This window comes from Rattus norvegicus, chromosome 1 (assembly GCF_021556685.1).
Source record: "Rattus norvegicus strain SHRSP/BbbUtx chromosome 1, alternate assembly SHRSP_T2T, whole genome shotgun sequence".
Classification (NCBI taxonomy): domain Eukaryota; kingdom Metazoa; phylum Chordata; class Mammalia; order Rodentia; family Muridae; genus Rattus; species Rattus norvegicus.
In genome coordinates this window covers 257,230,100-257,240,379 of record NC_141534.1, presented here as the reverse complement: position 1 = coordinate 257,240,379, position 10,280 = coordinate 257,230,100, and the positions used below count along the sequence as shown (strand labels likewise).

At 49.9% G+C, this 10,280-nt stretch overlaps 2 protein-coding genes across 8 annotated transcripts; one reads left to right on the top strand and one right to left on the bottom strand.

Annotated features, from left to right (window-relative positions):
* Nucleotides 1-2,346: 2,346 nt before the first annotated feature.
* On the bottom strand, nt 2,347-9,565 carry Twnk (twinkle mtDNA helicase). 7 transcript variants are annotated; one of them, XM_087564293.1, is made up of 6 exons: nt 6,777-8,787; nt 5,427-5,667; nt 4,931-5,038; nt 4,529-4,670; nt 3,186-3,496; nt 2,347-2,538 (listed from the first exon to the last, which is right to left on the bottom strand). In XM_087564293.1, exons 1-6 carry the CDS (start codon nt 8,020-8,022, stop codon nt 2,526-2,528), a joined length of 2,061 nt encoding a protein of 686 aa, XP_087420419.1. In that variant the 5' UTR covers nt 8,023-8,787; the 3' UTR covers nt 2,347-2,525.
* Nucleotides 8,848-10,273, top strand: Mrpl43 (mitochondrial ribosomal protein L43). The gene is given in 3 exon segments (NM_001399464.2): nt 8,848-9,005; nt 9,099-9,205; nt 9,318-10,273. Coding segments are annotated over 3 exon segments (471 nt in total). The 5' UTR covers nt 8,848-8,874; the 3' UTR covers nt 9,551-10,273.
* The last annotated feature ends 7 nt before the right edge of the window (nt 10,274-10,280 follow it).

Below are 10,280 nucleotides of genomic sequence, written 5' to 3'. Positions count from 1 at the left end.
GGGGCGGGGCGGCTGAAGCCGCGCCCCCCCACCCAGAGAGGGGAGTGGTCTGTCCCGCACCTCCGAACAGTCAACCAAGTACCCAACCCAAAAGTAATCCGACCCAGTCCCGAGTCCAAAAGTAGCCTGATGACGGCCTAAGGCTGTCTCTCACAGCATATTGACTTTTGACCTAAGGGGAGGGTAGATGTAACTGACGGTTAAGCTACCTGGCAGCTTTAATTTAGGCGGTATAGAGCTTAACTCTCTCCTGCTATGTAGGGAACTCAATGCAGACCACTCTGCTCACAACCAGAAGAGGGAAAATCCCTACTAAGGAGACAAAGAAGTGTCGCGTTTCATAAAAACACACCACACACACTCATTAGGGCTTGGGCTGTCTGGGGCTGTCCTGGCAGACCTAGTACCGCCTCCTTCCCTGGAGTAGTTACCAACCCAGGTGAGAAAACTGCTTGTCCTGGCCCCCCATAGGCCATGGCTAGGCTTCCCTTAGACTCATAAAGTCCCACCCACAGGAGCAAACAGGAAGTTGGCCTGTATTTCAGGGAGGTACCAAATGCTCCCTTCCTCTTTGGCTTACCAGGTATATTGTGGAAAGGCTTACTTTTACAGCTCTCTGAGGCAGACCCACTGCCTGAGTAGTTGGGCTGCAGGAGACCAAGGTGAAATTGGTCTCTGCTTGACTCACCCACAGTACAGCAGTTGAAGACTTAAAGCTGCCTCCTCACAGCTATATGAGACATGTCAGTCTGAAAACAGGGCTGCAGATCTAATCTGACCCTGTTCTGGGACATTAAGCTGAACGCAGGGTCACACGACTCATCCCAGGTGACTTGCTTCAAGCCTCCGGACTCATTATGTTAAAAATGTAGGGACTTACCTTTCCTGGCTTCTAGGCTCCAGTGGCTACTGAGCATACTTTGTGCTAGATCTTGCTGTGGGGAGTTTAGGGCAGGTACGAAGTGGAATGTGTTTGTGTAGGGGGTGTGTTAGCTTCCCCTCCTCCTCCTCATCATTCTGGTTTGCGCCGTGTGGGGGTGGAACAAGACAAACAGGCAAATGTGTATCTATTTCTCCATGCGGATTGTACAGGCTTCACAAGCTCCAAACTAGAAAACTAAAGGATTTTCTGAGAACACAGCAGGCATTTTAGGGAGAGTAGAATATAGAATCCATGCCCTTATAGATAGAAATGATCTCTCTGTGTACATCTGGAAGGCATGGCTGACTTAAATATTTCAGACGCTGGATGAGGCCTAGAGCAGCCAACTGCTGGTAATGATTACTGCAGGATTAGAGAGGCCTGGCTCCAGCCAGTCTGGGAGAGACCCCCAAGAAGGCAGACCCTGGAGGAGCTACCCCCACCCTAGGTTCTTCTCTCCCACCAACAGCTTCCCAAGCTATTTGTTTCAAGTCTTTGTGGCTAGAGTTCTCGGAAACACAGGACTCTATCATCCGGTTCTAAAAGCTTCCTCTTGGGTTGATTTGAAAAGGTTGCTCTTCCTCTAGGGAGTTTAAAAAAAAAAAAAAACAAAACACCCCTCTACCTATAGCAGTGGCTAACACCCCCAATCTGAACATCTTGAAGTCGGTACTTTAGGGTACCAAAGGAAGTGAAATTACAACATTTAGCAATGTGCCTAGCAGTCCCTGGATCATTTCTTCTACAATCTTCTGGAGTGCTTGTTAAACTGAGGCATCCAGACCCCATATCAAACTCCAAAAATCAGAGTAGGTAAAGGCTGGGGAGAGAGGGCCTTAAGGTCTGCATCTGTAACAAACTCCCAGGAGCCCTAGCACAGGTTAAGGAGAAATGGGAGGATTCCAGAGGAAAGAGGAAATGGATGGAAAAGAGATAATAAGATGACTATTTTTGAGACAAGGTTTTGAGAGGCCCAATCTGGCCTAAATTCTATAGCTTGGGATACTTTGAACTCCTGATCTTCCTACCTCTACCTCCCAGGTGCTGGAATTAAAAGCATTCGCCACCACACCCAGCCAGGGCTGACTCTTGAGTCTACAGTGAGAAATGTGAATGGCTCACCTCACAGGTGAAGAGGGACAGCTGGTCAGGCAAGGCATGGGTATGTGGCCGTTGACCCACACCTCTGTCAGGAATTTTATGGAGTCCTCAGGTAAGTTAACACACCACCCTATTTCCCCTCTGCCAAGGAAGGTGTACATAGGGGGGAGGGTGGATGGATGTGAAGGCCCTGAACTGCTCCCTGCTATTCGGGAGCCTATGGTTGAAGTGGGAGGAAAAGGACCCATTTACTCCCAATTCAGAGAAGAAATCCAATTAGTGTGGGGAGACACCTGGTGGACAAATAAGAAAAAACACAGAAACAGAGGCCATAGAAATGCTTCATTCAACTGGAAAAGGCTCCACCAAGAGTCCTAGCTCCCGCTGTCCAAGGCAGCAGCACACAGTGGAATCGGCATCAAGGGGGCAGGCACTGCAGGCTCACAGCTTCTCTCCATGGTCCAGCTTTGAGGCTCTGACAGCACAGGATAAGCACCTCAGATCAATTCTTATGCCTGGCTCGACAAAGCAGAGCAGAGAGGTGCCCACTGCATTACTCTTCCGCTCCGAATGCCAACATGCTGGAGTCCCAGCAAGCCTCCTGTTTCGTGGCAGGTTCAGGGTCCGCCCTCTTTATCTGACTTGCTCATTCCCCCCTGTGATTTTGGTGTTTCTCCACCTGGATCCCTTTCTCCAGAGGTTCACCAGACCATGGTTCTCACATGCACTCTGATCAGCCATCTTTTTAGGGTGACTGATCAAAACTAGCTGAGCAGTCCCACTTAGCTTTGTTCCTTTCACCAAGATGCTGGTTCTTTTTTTTTTTTTTTTTTGGTTCTTTTTTTCGGAGCTGGGGATTGAACCCAGGGCCTTGCGCTTCCTAGGCAAGCGCTCTACCACTGAGCTAAATCCCCAACCCCAAGATGCTGGTTCTTTGGAAACAGACTTTGTCTTTTCAGTGCTATACATGAAAACCTATGGGGAAAAAACCTGAACCAGCATATAGGAGAGCCTTAGTAGCTGCTGAATTAAACTTTTCACCATGGAACCGAGCCCTGGGCTGGGAAAGGCTCACTCGGGACGAGCCCCAGCAGAAGGCCAAGAGTCTGTGTCAGCCTGGTTCACCAGGGTCACTTCAGCAAGCAGCTCTGACTGCATTCACCTTGAGGACGGGGAGGTATCTGGCTGGCAGGGGTCCTGGCCTATGCAAGTCTCAGAGTTCTGGTGCGCAGACCCTTTTTTTCCAGAGGAGGACTTCTTGGCCACTAGTCCATTGTCATCCTTAATCTTCTTGAGTCGGGCTTTGCTCTTAGGTGGGATGGAGAAGGTAAGGGAACTCTTGTTGAACTCAAGTGGGAAGACGCCTACGTCTCCATCAAAGCGATTTTTGGACACCTGCAGATACCGTTTCCCAGGCCCAGTCACCAGCTTCCTGTCCTGCAAGATCAGAACATTGTCTGCTTCTTGGCTGGCCTAAGGGAGAGGGGGCAGGAGAAAAAAGACATGAGTGAAAGGATGTGAGTGCAGGGAAGAATGGCAAGAATGGGAAAGGATAGACTGGAGAGATGGCCTGGCAGTTTAAGAGCACTGGCTGCTTTCAGAGGACCTAGGTTCAATTCCCAGCACCTCCAGGGTAGCTTGCAAATGTCTGTAACTCCAGTTCCAGAGATCCAATACTTTCTTCTGGCCTTTGTGGGCACCAATATGCATGAGGTACACAGACATACATGCAGGCAAAACATCCATATACATGAAAGAAATAAATTATATTTTTTAAAAAAGGAAAAAGTACCCCCTCATCACCATGCTCTTTAAACTAATCATAATTGAGGCTAGAGCCGCTTAATCTCCCAGCTGTAACAAACTCACCACTGTCTCAGACTTTGTGCTGCTGCTCCTGCTTCGGTGCCTCTCCTCCATGGTAGTCCCTCCTATCTGCCCACCTTATTACCGTTCATGTGTCACTTCTCTAGGGACCACCTTTGATCCTCTACAATACCACCATTTTTTTTTAAAACTTCTGTGTTATTCTTGTTCCATGTTTGTTTCAAAGTGATATAATTTTTGCAACTCAACCTGAACTCCCCTTTCCTAGCTGAGGCCTTGCATGTAAAAGGAATTCAGTAAACCACTGGAGATATCAGGATGGCGCTGGTCCTGTGGTCCAGACGGCCTTCCCATCTATTTGATAACCTGATACCTACTGTCTGGAAACCTCAGTATAATTTTTGTTGTTATGTCTGCTGGAAGTCCCCCAGATGTCAGGAGGACTCACAGACCACTTGAGTACTTGTGCTGCCCATCACAGCTTGACTCACGGAGCTGCAATCACCAGCTCTCGCCTTCTACTGCTAGCAGATCTGAGTTCCTAACTGCAAAGAACCAACTTCCATCCCTGGTACCTCTCATGCCATGGCCCCAGAGCCCCATGCCAGTCAAATGAGGACTGTTTCTAGTTATACCTCGCTAACTCCTCAAAGCTTGAGTGCCTTAAAGCCAACTCACTTTGGCTGAGCCAAAAATGGATGCTGTCTGTAGTTCCTTGTCGTCATCTTCTTTCCGTGGGTGAATAACCAGAGTCACGTGGCAGCTATTGTCTGTGGCAAACTTCCGAAAGGCTCCAACAATGTAGTCTTGAGCTGCGATCCTGCAACACGAAGTTCAGCAGGAAAGGGGGTTATTGATTGGGTGGAACATACCCAGACCCTCAAGCACACCACTCTGTATAAACTGTCCCAGCCTTATTACACTTATTACCCATGGCCTTGTGCTTGCTAGGCAAGCACTCTACCACTGAGCTAAATCCCCAACCCTCTTATTACACTTTCTACTTAAGAATTCACACTCAAGTCCCGGCACAGCTTCAAGAGAAGACAAGTGTGTTAGAGTTAGACAAGAAGAATTCACCTGTCAGTAGAGAGCTGCTCATGACCCATCATGAACTGCAAGTTGTCGATGACTACATGACAAACGTCATAGACGTAGACAGCATGTTGCATTGTGTCTATGACAGACCTGGGAAAGAGAAGCAGCCGTTTAAATAGTCAACAAGTAGCCCAGGACACTCTAGAGCTTACATCCTGAACACAGTGATGAAGACCTGCTCTTCCGACTTCCTGTTCTCTGAAAACCCCAGGCCTGTCTAAAGAGACTGGGTGGCACTCTCACTGGGGGAAACGGAATCGAAAATATGATGTGATCTCTCAAAAATGAAAGGAAGGGCCAGGAATGGTGAGACACACCTTTTAATACCAACACACTGAAGACAGAGCCAGGTGGATCTCTGTGACTCAAGGGCAACCTGGTCTACATAATGAGATCCAGGACAGCTAGAGCTATCAAGAGACCTGCCTCTAATTAATTAATTATCTCCTTAAAAGTAACTGGGCTTTGAAGATCTTACCTGATGCTCTGTTGTCCGTGGAAAGTCATGAAATAGAGAGGCAGGTCCTCAAAACGGTCTGCCCACTCTTCATACTTGTCCAGTTGTTCTTCTAGCCGTGTCACAGCAAACTGAGTCAGCATGACCCGGGCTAGTCTCACATTGCTGATCTCAAAGCTACCCCACAGTGTGTTCACTCCCTGGGTACACAAGTCCAGGGCATACTCACTGATGAATGTTGTCTTGCCACTGCCTGTTGGCCCTATAGGACAAAGCTCTGAGTTAACAGGAGAGTCTGGCAACACATGAGAGGCAGAAGCACAGGGGTGGGGATTGGGGGTTGGGGTGGGGTGTGTTGTCTCTCAGTTCAATGCCAGCCTGGTCTATACAGTGAGTTCTGGGACAGCCAGGGCTACACAAAGAGACCCTGTCTTGAACAACCAAAAAAACAAAACAAAACAAACAAAAACAAAAACAAAAAAAAAAAAGAGGGGCTGGAGAGGTGGCTCAGTGGTTAAGAGCACTAACAGCTCTTCCAGAGGTCCTGAGTTCAAATCCCAGCAACCACATGGTGGCTCACAACCATCTGTAATGAGATCTGATGCCCTCTTCTGGTGTGTCTGAAGAGTGTGACAGTATACTCATATACATACAATAAATAAATCTTAAAAAAAACAAAAAGAGATGAAAGTCTTGTCTTTTTTTTTTAAATTTTATTTGATGTATATGAATACACTGTCACTGTCTTCAGACACACTAGAAGAGGGCATCAGATCCCATTACAGATGGTTGTGAGCCGTGTGGTTGCTGGGAATTGAACTCAGGACCTCTGGGAGAGCAGTCGGTGCTCTTAACCTCTGAGCCATCGCTCCAGCCCGAAAGTCTTATCTTTGAAGCAAGATTACAGCCTCCTTTTAACACAGCAGTGGGCTGGAGAGATGAAATAGTAAGTAAGAGCACTTGTCTTGCAGAAGACCTGGATTTGATTCCTTGCACCCACACGATGGCTCCCAACCATCTCCAAGTCCAGTTCCAGGGGACTGTGTTGTGCACATACACGCCTAGGCAAAGCATTCATGCACATACTAAACCCACACACTGTCACCAAATTGTCTAATCCTTTACTAAAACTATTTTTATACTATTTTATGGGTATGAATGTTTATCTGATGTATGTCTATGCATCATATGCATGCCTGTGTCCTTTGAGGTCAGAAGAGGTCATCAGATCCCCTTGGAACTGGAGCTACAGATGACTTTGAGCCACTGTATGGGTCCTGGGAATTAAACTCGAAGTCCTCTGTAAGAGCAGCCAGTGCTCTTAACCACTGAGCCATCTCTCCAGCCCCCCAGTGATTTTTATAGAGTCACCTGTAAAGACCGTCAGCTCGCCCTTCCGATGACCCTTCAGCAGCCGATTAAGGTCTGGGAATCGGCTCCAACGGACACCGGCTGCTTGGTCCACATTTGATAGCTCTCCTAAAACCTCTTCTCGGAGCTGGCGAAAAGACACAATAGACTTGTGCCAGGCAGGGAGGGCAGTACGGAGAATACGGGGAAGACTTAAGCCTTGGTTTAAGGCCTCCAGGGGACGAGGTTGTTGGTTCCCAGGCCTCACCAAAGAGCATCGCTTGGGGTTCAGTTTTCGGGCAAACAGTTTGGCAGCTTCCCACGATCGAAGGTCATCCCCTAGCCAGAACACAATCCTCCGGAACTGTTCGAGGTAAGGGAGTAGGGCTGGGGGTAAGCAGACCGTTCCTCGGGGTAGGGAAAGGGTTGGCAGCCCCGTGGACTGGCTCAAGGCCAGGCTGTCCAGCTCTCGACTTGTCAGGACCACCTCAGTGTCTCTACGGCCGATCAGGGGTAATCCAAATAGGTTGTGATAGACACCAGGCCGGGGAATGGTGGTCTCTACATACTGTACTCCATTTTCCTGACCCTCAACCCCTAGTAGCTTCAGGCCACGTAATCCTGAGCTCCCAGGGGTGAACCAAGGGAAGACCAGACTTCGAGTAGATCGAAGATAGCGGACATTGAATCTCCTGAGTGTGTCATCTGTCACCTTGGTAAGGCCAAACATCACACGAGCTAGCTGGGTTTCCTGGGGATCAGGCAGCTCCCAAAGAGGTATGGCTCGGTTCCAGATTCTCAAGACCTCCTCCCTGTCCTCAGCTTCTGGGCCCTCCCCAAGTAGGATTCCCTCTTTGGCCCCATCGCCTCGTCCCTCCACACTGGCCTGGAGGTCTTCCCAGCTCCCTTCTGCTAGGCTGGTCATGCAGAGAAAGTGTCCTGTGGTCTTGTCGATGAAGAGGCAGAAGGAAGTGGTAGCATCCTTCTTCTGATTTTTGATGTCTGAGGGTGCCACAAAGGGACTTGGTGCTCGAAGGCAGCTGTGGCCATCCTGGAAGGGGATCCCATGTGCTCGTAAATATTGGCGGATTTCAGTTGTAGTCACAGGTGATACTGGTACCTCTAAGGCTGGAAGCGCTTCTTTTCTGTACCTTCTTCGGGGAGGGCCTGGAGCCAAGCTTCGGGGCAGGCCTCTCCTACCCATCCACTCCCCACGCAGTGGCAGCAAGATCCGGAGGGGATAAGCACGCCGGAGAAGGAGCCACATTCCTAATGGAGTGGGATGCCACTACTGCAAAAACTTTTGGTGTCTGGTTTTGTACCTTTAATAGGCCAGACCCTAGGAGCCCTTCACAAGAACTCACAGAACTCACTATTGCTACCTTTTCTCTATTTCTCCTCAAATTTCTTTACGAACACAATTCTTGTTTTTTGGGTTTTTTTTTTTTTTTTTTTGTTCTTTTTTTTTTTCGGAGCTGGGGACCGAACCCAGGGCCTTGCGCTTCCTAGGTAAGCGCTCTACCACTGAGCTAAATCCCCAGCCCCACGAACACAATTCTTAATCCCCTTGGTTGCCTGTATATTGTTACTTCAACCCCACACACCTATACTACCCTTTCGCGTCTACGCCCCTCTCTGAAGACTCTCATACTTGTAGGTCCTTTACGATTTCTCTCCACCAGCTCACTTCTAAAGCCTTCTACGGCCCCTCAATCTAAAAGGCTTCTCTGTATCATCTCTTCACGTCTACTACCCCTCTACGGACTCTTCTCGCCAACCTCATCTCTATAGCTCTCTGCATCCTGTCTGAACCCCAACTCCAGGCGCTCTTAGCTCTTAGCAGTCACAGGGACCCTCCACACAGCTGGAGGTCACGCGCTCCTACCCGGCTCCCTTACAGGCTCCAGGGCTCTACCCTCGGCTTCAGAAGCTCCACGCTCCCGCCCCCAGCTTCGCGTCACCACTCTCCTCTCTAGTGTTCTGTCCAAAACGTGGGTTGCCCGCACGCGCCGCTCGCTGTGACTCCGGAAGCAAAACTCTCCAGGGCGCCCATGCCCCCGGAAGCGGAAGTCACCGGTTAGTCCCGCCTTCCAGCTCTCCTGGCTGTCTGGCGGTAGCCATGACCGCGCGCGGTACTCCAAGCCGCTTTCTGACCAGCGTCCTCCATAATGGGCTAGGTCGCTACGTGCAGCAGCTGCAGCGTCTCAGCCTCACCCTCAGTCGGGATGCGCCCTCGTCCCGCGGCGCCAGGTGAGGCATGCGGAAGTCGGAGGACCGGAAAGGGGTTCGGGGAACGACGGGACTGGGTTCGGGTCACCGTACTCACCTTCGTTGGGTCCCCAGGGAGTTCGTGGAACGCGAAGTGACGGACTTCGCCCGACGGAACCCAGGAGTCGTAATATACTTGAACCCTCGCCCGTGCGCTGTGCCAAGAATAGTGGCCGAATACCGTGAGTGGGGCCGGGCTAGGGCGGGAGGGTGGGATCCCTGCTTGCCCGCTGGATTCTACTTGTTTGACTTCCGACCTGGCGGCTTCCACTCATTCCCACGTCCCTCTGCCAGTTAACGGGGCTGTGCGCGAGGAAAATGTCAACAGCAAGTCGGTGGAGGAGATCACATCGCTGGTGCAGAAGCTGGCAGACCAGTCCGGCTTGGATGTGATCCGCATCCGCAAGCCCTTCCACACGGACAACCCTAGCATCCAGGGCCAGTGGCACCCCTTCACCAACAAACGGACTACCTTCCACGGGCTGCGGCCCAGAGAACTCCAGGATTCTGCTCCAGCTTCAATATGAGCACAGTAGAGAACCAGGCTTTGGACAGGCCGAGTAGGTGGAGCCTACCAGCGGGGGAGTGTCCTGGAATAAAGAAGAGTTCCGGGGTTGGGGATTTAGCTCAGTGGTAGAGCTGGGTTCGGTCCTCAGCTCCGGGGGGGGGGGGGGGGGGGGGGGGGGGAAGAAAAGAAGAGTTCCATTGCCCACGTCTACCCAGGTTTAGTGACCTTGGGGATACCCTAATTCTGATTCATGTGGCCTCCTTGCAAACTGAGATGTGAGAAGTGTACAACACTTCAGGACCTTGTTTTCTGAAATATAATGATTTCAAAACACAGTGAAGGGTTGAAGGCTGTCTTCTGAAGGACATGGGATGTCCTGTTGCCCTTACTATAGTATGGCATTGGGCAAAGCACCTCATATCCGTGTTTGTGTGCAGTTTGGGAAACCAAAGTCGAGCCTGGCATTGGTGGTGCCAACATTTGGTTGGCAGAGACAGGTAAATCTCTAAGTTCAAGGCCAGCTTGGTCTACAGAGTGAGTTCCAGGACAACCAGAGCTACACAGAAAAACCCTGTTTCAAAGAAGAAAAAGAAAGGAAACCAAAGTCATTTGTTGTTGTAAAAACATAAAAAATAAAAAAAAAGTATGGCTGTCTTTTACCTCACTTGGTCCAAAAAACCCTGTCTCAAAGAAGAAAAAGAAAGAAAGGAAGCCGAAGTCATTAAACTCACCTAAGACCATATTCAAAG

Coding starts and splice junctions, on each gene's coding strand:
- Twnk (XM_087564293.1), bottom strand. CDS start 8,022: ATGTGGCTCCTTCTCCGGCGTGCTTATCCCCTCCGGATCTTGCTGCCA. Junction 5,039..5,426: donor CACGGACAACAGAGCATCAG/GTAAGATCTTCA, acceptor TCTCTTTCCCAG/GTCTGTCATAGACACAATGC. Junction 4,671..4,930: donor GAGCAGCTCTCTACTGACAG/GTGAATTCTTCT, acceptor TTCGTGTTGCAG/GATCGCAGCTCAAGACTACA.